This window comes from Leopardus geoffroyi, chromosome D1, assembly GCF_018350155.1.
Source record: "Leopardus geoffroyi isolate Oge1 chromosome D1, O.geoffroyi_Oge1_pat1.0, whole genome shotgun sequence".
Taxonomy (NCBI): Eukaryota; Metazoa; Chordata; class Mammalia; order Carnivora; family Felidae; genus Leopardus; species Leopardus geoffroyi.
In genome coordinates, this window is record NC_059329.1 from 45834422 (window position 1) to 45845258 (window position 10837).

The window sequence follows — 10837 nt, forward strand, 5'->3', positions numbered from 1 at the left end:
TGCTGAGGGTTTCACTGGTCTGATTGGAAAGGGAAGGGGTGGACCAGCACAAACCTCCATCCGAGGGATGGGGAGTGGGGTGGGGAGGAATGAGAGAGAGGGAAAGTTGGATCACAACAGGGGTCGCATGATTCCCAGACCTCCAGGACCCTTCGTAGAAGAGGAATAAGTTAGAGATGCAGGCTGCAGGGGAGGGATGCCCGGGAGGCTGGGGGAGGGGACCCTCGGTGATTGTGCGCCTTTTCGCCTCCTGTGCACACAGGTCAAGCCTCTCCCCTCCCGCCCTCTCACCCTCCCAACCTTATTTAGAAACCGTGTCCCCGAGACAGGAAGGGCGGCGGGCCGAGAAGCACGGAGCGTCCCGGTCTCATTTCCTTTCGAATCCCCCTGTGGAATTTCATTTCATACGGTGAGGAAATCGGAGCGCGAGACCGTCGGCTGGTCTGCTGCTCCGGGGCGCCTCCCCCACTCGCGGCTGGAGACAGGCAGCTCCCGGGCGCAGGTCGGGCCGAGTCTGGGGGCGGGGAGACGGGGCCGGGCTCCAAACCAAGCAAGTTAGCAGGGAAAATAGCTGCGAGCTCGCATTGTACCAGGCACGGGGCTAAGCGTTTTACGCATTATCTCTAATCCTCCCGAGTCTCTTCACGGATGAGGAAACTGACGCCGAGACGTTGAGCAATTTGCTCAAGGTCACACAGCCGGGATTTAAAGCCACAATCTTGGTAAACCTGAATCCCGTGTTCTTTGTGTACGTTTCTCTGCCTGATAGGTAGTTTGCCACGGGCCGAGGTGACAGCCGGAAGAGGGAAAGGAAAGGGAGCCGACTAATCTGGGAGCATTTCTCACCTGGGAGAGGAGGGGGCTGGCTGGCCCGGCGGGAGCAACTCGGCTCCATCCCCGCCTGGCCCCCGAGCGCCGCGACCCGGGTGGGAGGAAAAGTGAGAGCCGGGAAGCCGGGCGGGGCGCTCCGGGAGGGAGGGAAGGAGGGGGGGGAGGGGGGAGAGGGAGCGCGGCGGGCGGGGGCCTGACCCTGCCAGCGGCAGAACGGCCCCGCCCCTCGCTGCCCCCGGCGCCCGCCCATTGGAGAGGCGCGCTGTCCGTCCCGCCCCGCCACCGCCCAGCGAACCTCCAGCGCCGCGGAGGGCTCGGACGGTGAGAGCGGCGCGGCGCTGGGTGCTGGCGGGATTCGTTGAGACGCAGAGCGGACGCCGCCGGCGCCGGGTTGGGGGCTCGCAGCCTGCAGCCATGACCCTCGCAGTCTGTCCTTCGGCCCCGGCCACGGGCGTCTAATATCCCACACAGTCGCGCGCAGCTGCCAGAGAGCCGGCCGCTGCCCCTTCGTCGCCCTTGGCGCCTTATCACACTCCCTTTCCCGGAGCTGGGAGCAGCGCGGGCAGCCGGCGCCCCCGTGCAAACTGGGGGTGTCTGCTGGACCAGCCCCCGCCGCCGCCGCCGCCGCCCCCGGCTCTGGCCATGGCCTGGCGGGGCTCAGTGCCGAGCGTCCTGGGGGCGCCCGGGGGCGTCGATCTCAGTCTGCGGCTGCTGCTGCTGCTGCTGCTGCTGTTGCTCCCGGGGCCAGCGCGAGGCTTCGGGGACGAAGAGGAGCGGCGCTGCGACCCCATCCGCATCTCCATGTGCCAGAACCTGGGCTACAACGTGACCAAGATGCCCAACTTGGTGGGGCACGAGCTGCAGACAGACGCCGAGCTGCAGCTGACAACTTTCACGCCGCTCATCCAGTACGGCTGCTCCAGCCAGCTGCAGGTGGGCGCCCCCACCCCCACCCCTGGCGGGACAGGGACCCCTTGGGCAGGGACGCCTCAAACTAACTCCGTGGAGCCCTTGCCAAGCTAAGCCCCCTGCCCCCTTCCTAGGCAGAAGGATATAACTATCCTGGAAAAGTGATTTCCATCCCCACCCCCACTTTTGTGTCCCTTCTCAGGGACTGAAAGCCAAAACGTTGTGTAAGTCATCTGGCCTGCGAAAGAACCCACTCTTACACCCCGCCCTTCCGTTTTTCTCCCCTGTTCACCCGTGTCTGGCCAAGCCCCTAACCCCAGTGGAGCTGAGGGGGTTATCTTTGCCAAGGATTCTGGCCGCCGCTGCTCGGTGGGCGAGTCCCCAGCAGGACAGCCAGCTGAAACTAAGACTTGGAAGGAAGGAGAGATAAGGAGATGGGAACTTCTCCTCCCTCACGACCTCCATTCTCCCCCATATTTTTGGGTGGGAGAGTAAATGAAACACCACTGCCCCATTTTCTGCGGAGTGGCCCCTCCTCGCGTCATCCCGCATGACTTTGGAGGTCATGCTGGATGGAATGCTTGGGTGGCTTGAGACGTTCTGATCTTTAGGGTTGAGGGCAGGTTTAGGACTTAGACGGCAGGAAACACTCCCCGCTTGGGAAAAAGGTGACAGAGTGGTCAAACACCAGGAAGGTAATTTATATAATGGAGGATTCTTTTTTTCAGTCATTAAAATTTTTAAAGCTTATGTAATGGTAGAGAAAATGTTCATCCTACAATAAATGAAGAAATAATTTGCATATACAGTGTGATTATAATCTGAACAAAAACAACAACCAATTCATTTTTCTTTTTTTAAGGAACTGAAAGAGAATTCTTAACAGTGTTAGCACTAGGGAAAAAAAGTGTTAGCACTGGTTGTGCTTTGGTTGGTGAGGCTATGAGTGATTTTTATAAATTTAGAAAAGGGAGAACTTGGGGGAAAAAATAGAGGGTAGTTTTCCAGGCTGAAAACTTCAGAAATCCGTGGTTCTGGTTGTAACTTCTGAGAGATAAGAAACAGGCAGACAGCTTCCTTACTAGGTGCATGTTTTTACATAGGTCACTTTAAAAGTTGGATTGTGGTTTCAGAAAGATGGTTGGGATTAGACCTGTTGCTGCTGAAATGTCCCTTTGGAGCTTTCAGAACTTTAGAACTAGGTTATAAAAGCTTAAGAAACGATCCTCTAGCTCTCAGTTTGGAAACAGCACATATCCTGACATCAGTGGCAATTTCGTTGGAGAAACAGCTTTTGCAGGGATATATATTTTTAATTACATGTATCCTGGGGAAGCAGCCAAGCTGTTTTGAAGGACAGGACTGGATCCCTTTACATGCTGGAAAATAGTTACTTGTAACTCTAGACTTCATAGACAACATCTGTAAGGAGCCAAGCAGACTGTTTATCAATGCTGGAGGAATTGAGGACAGCAACTGGGCTCTCCCCTGCTGGTGTTGCAGTTTCAGGGACTTAACATTTATATTTTCCTATTGTGCTTCATTATTATGCATTGGGGAAACCTGGCCAAACAAACCCCTGGTGACCAGAGACCTCAACCTGCATCCTATCCTTGGGTCTCACAGTGTCTCAATTAGGACATTTTCTCTTTCAGTATGGGAACTGATTAAAAATTAATTTTAGGGGATCAAGTAGAGAAAAGACAGTATATTAACAGGAGAAAAGCTGGATCTACATATTTTTTTTTTACATTTATTTTTATGGTGATAAAGAAACGAGGATGAAAATAAATCTCCCCATCGCTGAAATGACTCAGTCATTTGATTAGTCTGTTCGGCTCTTTCAAACAGGGAGTCTCAAAGTCAATTTTTAAGGTTTATTTTCTTAAGCGTTTTCAAAAAGGAATTATGTAACTCTTCAGGTCCTTTTTATGTATGTATTTATTTCTGTTCTCCTGGATTTGTGACAAGGATTGCTAGAACCAAAAGAAGAAATGTGTACAAGCCATGGATTTTTAGGCACCCCAGTTTGAGGTCAGAGTAAACAGAGTCCCTATGGCTGGTTTAAAAGTAGATAGATAACTTTGCCTGGAAGCATTCACCTCCACTTCGTGCAAGCAGTTGGTCAGACTTCCAAGTCATTGTTTTCTTTGTTCATTTCATTACTTTTCCAGTTCTTCCTTTGTTCGGTGTATGTGCCAATGTGCACAGAGAAGATCAACATCCCCATCGGCCCATGTGGCGGCATGTGTCTTTCGGTCAAGAGGCGCTGTGAACCTGTCCTGAAGGAATTTGGCTTTGCCTGGCCAGAGAGCCTGAACTGCAGCAAATTCCCACCCCAGAATGACCACAACCACATGTGCATGGAAGGGCCGGGTGATGAAGAGGTGCCATTACCTCACAAGACCCCCATCCAGCCTGGAGAAGAGTGCCACTCCGTAGGAACCAACTCGGATCAGTACATCTGGGTGAAAAGGAGTTTGAACTGTGTTCTCAAGTGTGGCTATGATGCTGGCTTATATAGTCGCTCGGCCAAGGAGTTCACAGACATCTGGATGGCCGTGTGGGCCAGCCTGTGCTTCATCTCCACTGCCTTCACAGTGCTGACCTTCCTGATCGATTCTTCCAGGTTTTCCTACCCTGAGCGCCCCATCATATTTCTCAGTATGTGCTATAATATTTATAGCATTGCTTATATTGTCAGGCTGACTGTAGGCCGGGAAAGGATATCCTGCGATTTTGAAGAGGCAGCAGAACCTGTTCTCATCCAAGAAGGACTTAAGAACACAGGATGTGCAATCATTTTCTTGCTGATGTACTTTTTCGGAATGGCTAGTTCCATCTGGTGGGTTATCCTGACACTTACTTGGTTTTTAGCAGCAGGACTCAAGTGGGGTCATGAAGCCATTGAAATGCACAGCTCTTATTTCCACATTGCCGCCTGGGCCATCCCTGCAGTGAAAACCATTGTCATCTTGATCATGAGACTGGTGGACGCTGATGAACTCACCGGCCTGTGCTATGTGGGAAACCAAAACCTCGATGCCCTCACAGGGTTTGTGGTGGCCCCCCTCTTCACTTACTTGGTGATAGGAACTTTGTTCATCGCTGCAGGTTTAGTGGCCTTGTTCAAAATTCGGTCCAATCTTCAAAAGGATGGGACAAAGACAGACAAGCTGGAAAGGCTGATGGTCAAGATTGGGGTCTTCTCTGTCTTGTACACGGTTCCTGCCACCTGTGTAATCGCCTGTTATTTCTATGAAATCTCCAACTGGGCGCTCTTCCGGTATTCTGCAGATGACTCCAATACGGCAGTCGAAATGTTGAAAATTTTTATGTCTTTGCTGGTGGGCATCACTTCAGGCATGTGGATTTGGTCTGCCAAAACTCTTCACACGTGGCAGAAGTGTTCTAACAGATTGGTGAATTCTGGGAAGGTGAAGAGAGAGAAGCGAGGAAACGGGTGGGTGAAGCCTGGGAAAGGCAATGAAACTGTGGTATAAGGCTACCCGGCCTCCATACTTTCCAAATGTTGAAGGTGGGAATGCTAGCATTTTGGTGCAAAATGCGACGAAAAGTTTCATGCAGTGAATCTCAGTATGAACCAACTGGCAACACTTAAGTGACCCTTTAAGCCACCGCCACCTGCCCCCCCCCCACTCCCCAGCAATCATAAAAGTAATGATTTTGCTGCAGACTTTGGAATGATCCAAAATGGAAAAGCCAGTTAGAGGCTTTCAAAGCTGTGAAAAATCAAAACATTGATCACTTTAGCAGGTCGCAGCTTGGAGCGTGGAGGTCCTGCCTAGATTCCAGGAGGGTCCAGGGCGATGCTGCTTTTCCCTGCAGAGTGGGATTTGAGCTGTGAGTAGATAACTTGCAGGGAGAAAGATGAACTTTTTTAACCCTTAAAATCTTAAATACTAACTGGGTCTGTCAGATAGCAAAGCAATCTATAAACACTGGAAACACTGGGTTCAGAGAAGTGTTACAAGAGTTTTATAGTTTGGCTGATCTAACATAAACATTTTCTGTGGTGCGCTGTCTGCTGTTTAGAATATTGTGGATTGCTCTCCCAAGAGGTGGTGTCAGAATCTTTCAGTGCCTTTGTCATAAAACAGAATTGTTTGAAAAAACAAGAGTACTGTGCAAACACACGTAAGGTATCCAGTGGATTTTTCTTCTCTCTCTTCCTCTTAAATTTCAACATCCCTGTTCTAGGCTGCTGCTGTTTTCTTCATTTTACATTAATGACTCAAAATAGGTATTTTTATAGGAATTTTTGCACTGCAGCATGTCTAATGAGGGGAAAAGTAAGGGTGAATCACTTTCTGACAATCATTTAATTCAGAGGAAAATGAGATTTACCAAGTCGACTTACCTTACCAACCCCAGAGACCTATTGCATTGAGCAATAGGGACTTAATATATTTTACTTTGTGTGATTGCATCTATGCAGACGCCAGTCTGGAAGAGCTAAAATGTTAAGGTTCTTGGCAACTTTGCATTCACACAGATTAGCTGTGTAATTTGTGTGTGTCAGTTACAATTAAAAGCACATTCTTGGACCATGACATAATAGTATACTCAACTGACTTTAAAACTATGGTCAGCTTGCATTCTCAGAATGATAGTGCCTTTCTTTCCTTTACCATAAGAATGTTATCGGAGTCTAGTCTACTAGCACAGTGAAGACTTTTTCTGTTTCGTAGAGAGAACTTAGGACAGCTAATCCAACTAGTTGGTGCATAATTGTTTCCTAGTAATTGGCAAAGGCTCCTTGTAAGCTTTCATTGGAGGCAATGTGGCCTGGAGTATTTATATGGTGCTTAATGAATCTCCAGAATGCCAGCCAGGAGCTTGATCGGTTAGTAAGGAATAAAGTGTAGACCATATGAAATGAACTGCAAACTCGTAGCAGCACAGGTCTTAATTGCCTTTTGCAGAGGTATCCAGAGCTTTTAAAATTTATGCTTTATGTTCCTCACAATGGGGTACCCCCTAGCAGCCTCTCAAAAGTTGCAATTCTTTTAAAATTGTAACTGGACTTTCTCTTAACCTGCCTCAGGCCTTCTAATCACCAGATCTCTGGGACAAATTGTTGACAATGTCACAGGCTGCTCTCCTTGTAGCTCATACCTATCTTTGCTTCAACAACTACTTTGCAATGACTCATTTATTTATTCATACCCCACCCCCTCCCTCTAAAAACAGGTAGGAAATCTTTTATCATATTTCTTTCTGGGAAAACATTTCCAGGGACTCAAAATCCCAAATAGGTGGTCAAATTCTGGAAGTAAGCATGCCCTTTTTTGTTTTTGTAAGCTTTATGCCCATGGTTCCCAGGGTTTGACATTTTCCTTTCTTCTTTCCTCTGTTTCTGGGGGCTCTTGAGTGGATTCTGAGGCAAAGATGCATATAAGATCTGTTGTGTATTTTGGATGGGAAAGTCTTGGGGCTTTGAAGACAGATGCTAAACGGGCACGGGTGGCCCCTGGCATGTGTGCTGAGCCCGAGTACCTTGGCTGGACTCTGGGTCAGGGTTCTAGGAGCATGAGAAATGATCCCCAGAAGGACCGGTTGAACTCCATCTGAGACTGAGTCGCCTAGGAAATATAAAATGTGAACTCCGTGTGCTGCTTGCAGACAGTTCCCATAGCTAGCCAGGGCCCTGGAGCATGCGTCCCCGGGCGGAGCCTGCCCTTACTCACGCTCCACTCCAGTGTCTTGGGAGTTGTGCTGAGACTCTGGCCCAGGAAAGGGAAGAAGGAGGGTGCAGCAGGGCACTGGCCTGACTGCTAGGTTATAGGGGTTTGTAATGCAATTTTGTTTGGAATGTTTCCACGATTGTGTGCCCAAGGCAGCACCTAGCAGAGGGCCAGGCACAGAGTAGGTGCTCAATATTTGTGAACAATGAAATAATAATAAGAGTACATGGGGGAAACTATACACCCGAGTTCTGGAGCCGTGGCCTGACAACTTTCTGGGTTTTAACCGATCTCTTCTACAAATCTCTTGCCTTCTCAGGGGAAAGTCTATTTGATCCGAAGTGGCTGTTGATGCAGACGGGATTAGTAGCCCTGGCAATGTCACAGGGCTGCGGGCCTTTCCTTTCACATTCCAGACAATGGAGAGTGTTTATGGTTTCAGGAAAGGAGCTTTGTGGCTGAGGAGTCAGTTACCTTGTTACCTTGACGCAACTCCATCACCTTTTAAGTTGGTATTTGTTTAAAAAAAAAAAAAAAAAGTCAATTATTAGCACACTTACCGCGTGCCAACCACGTGTAGAGCCTTGTGTTAGGGGGACGTCGTGCAGTATAAGCTCTGTCCTTCCAAATGACGTGGACTGAGGATTCTGGGTCTGCTGACTTGCTGTTGGTTTTTTGGGAAGGAGCATGGGCCTCTGAATTGTCATCTGTTTCACTGTGTCCATCCCATAAACCTCTGCAAGTCAGTAACAGGGGTTTGACAGAAATCATCAGCCCTATTTCATGACAATCTCTGTGGGAATCCCCTCAGAAGGCTATGAACATTGGCTTAAAACAGACATGAGCTCCCACACCTAATGTGACTGCGGGGACAGGCACTTCATGGCTTGGGTGTTCCATGTAATGAATACAGGTGAATTTGAGGACATCTTGCTAGGGAAAAGGTTAGGGCTGTTTTTCTTTGATATCTAGAATAAGTAGGTGTGATTGTAGCTTCCTACCTCACCAGAAGTCAACTTCCTCTTCCTGCAGGAAGCTACAGTCACACTTCTGGAGATTTTATTCTACAGAGCCCAAGGGCACCACTGTCCACCCTCCACTCTGGCAAACTCCTCTTTATCTTCCTTCATAAAGGCCACACCTCAGGGCAGAGGAACATGGGGTAGGGTGGAACTGACCTGAACCATCTGGTTGAGCTACTTGGTTGATTCATATCCTTTTTCCTCCACGGAGACCCGTTTCCTGATCTCTGAGACTGCTTCTGAGCTGGCAGCTTGCTCAGGGTCCTGAAACCGGAGAAGGGGTGATACTTTTTATTTCCCTGAGAAGATCTCTGATTTTCCTCTCCCCAGTCACTCTGTCGCCTACATCCCCAAATCAGGGAAACTTCTGTGTTTAGGTTCTGAATTGTGACTCTACCAGCACTCTGAACTCTGTCCTCTCTCATCCCCCCTCAGCCTCCTGGTCACTGAATTCAGGGCTTACTGTGTTAGGAACCAAGCTGGGACCTGAGGACACAGAGGAGCTTGGTAATCTCAGCCCTGGAGGGCAGACTTAATTTAAAAAGATGTCACCAGGCTAGTGCAGTCTTTGGTTCCTGGTGAGGTGGCCACAGAAGCAGTTAGGGAGAAGAGCCACAGAACAGACTTTGGAAAGGAGCCCCCAAGATCAAGCTACATCCTGAATTTCATTCTGTGATGGGAGAGATTGGAGGGAGTTGCTTTTCCAGCCAATTATGTCGAGTCACTGGACTCTAACGGTTCCTTGTGTTCTTTTATTGTATTTGGGTTCAGAGTCCTCATCTAGGTTTGTATAATGTTTGGCAGAGGACCCGGGTTATCATTTTTCCTCTGGGTCTAGGTCATAGATCTTGGAAACTCCTAGAAGAGTATTTTGCTCCTACCAAGGATCAGATACCAGAGTGTTAAATAATGGATTTTGTTTTACTGTGGCCTGGTCAGAGCTCTCTGCCTCTGCCTCTTGCCATGCACATGCACAGTAACGGCATACTGGCTATCACCAAGAAGGAAGTGAACCCTGACCCTCCCCAACAGGCCTCTTCCCCTTGGTGAGGCCACTTGCCCTGTTACAACCTGTTCCTATTTTCCCTTATTTCCCTTCTTCTTGGCACCAGCAAATTCCCAGTATTTGCCCAGGTGGTTTATAGAGAGCCTGTTTGAGGTCTTCTATGAGCCATGTCCTCCAGGCTTTTGTGGCTCCCTGATCTCCTGCAACATTCAGTATATGACCACTGTCATCTCAGAAGGCTTCTGAGAAGAGGGGCAGGAGCACCTCTGCCCCCCGAAGCCTGGTCCATCTTCTCCCCCAGGATGTGCACCTCTCCACATCCTGCTCATGGGCTCAGGCCCCAACTTGGTTGTGTGTTTTGGGAGGGGGAGGCTGCTCTCCAGCACTCTCCCAGTGGGGCATCTAAGTGGTTCTGAATTTTTTCCTACCTCACAGGGATGTTGTGAGACTTTCGAAGGTCTCAAGATGAAAGGCCCCTTGAGCTCTTTGTAGGAAAGGTGAAGTAAATGTCAGGTGTGCTTCTTTGTGACAAGGTGAAATGGGACTCAGCATCTTGTGCAGCAGTCAGGCTGGTGCTCTGTGACCTGTCCTTGGATCCCCATGCCACCCTGCAGCTCCTTCCACCTTGAGGCCAGCCTGGGGGGGCTCTCAGATGTTCGACATAGAGGTACCAGGCAAACCCCTGCTACACATACCCTAACAAATTGCTGAACGTCAAAGGAAATGGACCCTGCTTTTAAGGATGTACAAATGTATGTCTGCATTGATGTCTGTACTGTAAATTTCTAATTTATCACTGTACAAAAAAATAAACTTTGCTATTTAATTTTTGTATTAAAGGAAAATAAAGTTTTGTTTATTAACTAGTCTGTGATTTGGCATATTTCTGGGGGTGTATGATAGCCTCCAGGAACCACACATTCCCAGCAGTGAGAAATAGAGAATTTGGTTTGCAGGACAGATTGAGAGCCTTTCTGAGAGCCTCTTTGTTTCTTTTTTGCTGGTGCTATTTTTCGCCTCTGGGATTTCTCCTGGGTCAGCAAACCCCCAAGGTCCAAGGTCAACAGAATTTATCACTACTGTGGTCATAAGTACCACTCAAATGGTCACATGACACTCTGGACGTAACTGTAGTTCCCAAGCTGTCATCCCATGACACTACTTTTTGGCATTTCCAATATGTGTGACCATTTTTAATACACTTTCCAAGCACCTTTGACTTAATCTGGTGGCCTGAAAAAGTTTTTCCTATTACCACTAGACCTTTATGATTCTTTAAAAGGGGTAAAAGGACTTCTTTTTTCCCTTTTCTTTTTTTTTTTTTTTTTTTTTGATTTCCATTTAAAATATATATATATATA

General features: G+C 48.5%; 1 protein-coding gene across 2 annotated transcripts; it reads left to right on the forward strand.

Moving 5' to 3' along the window:
- Positions 1–1027: 1027 nt before the first annotated feature.
- Positions 1028–10339, forward strand: FZD4 (frizzled class receptor 4). Of its 2 annotated transcripts, XM_045483688.1 has the most exons (3): positions 1358–1764; positions 3915–5026; positions 7164–10339. In XM_045483688.1, exons 1-3 carry the CDS (start codon positions 1474–1476, stop codon positions 7333–7335), a joined length of 1575 nt encoding a protein of 524 aa, XP_045339644.1. In that variant the 5' UTR covers positions 1358–1473; the 3' UTR covers positions 7336–10339. The 2 variants fall into 2 exon arrangements, with proteins under 2 accessions (XP_045339643.1, XP_045339644.1); XM_045483687.1 differs by having other exon boundaries at positions 1028–1764; positions 3915–10339.
- The last annotated feature ends 498 nt before the right edge of the window (positions 10340–10837 follow it).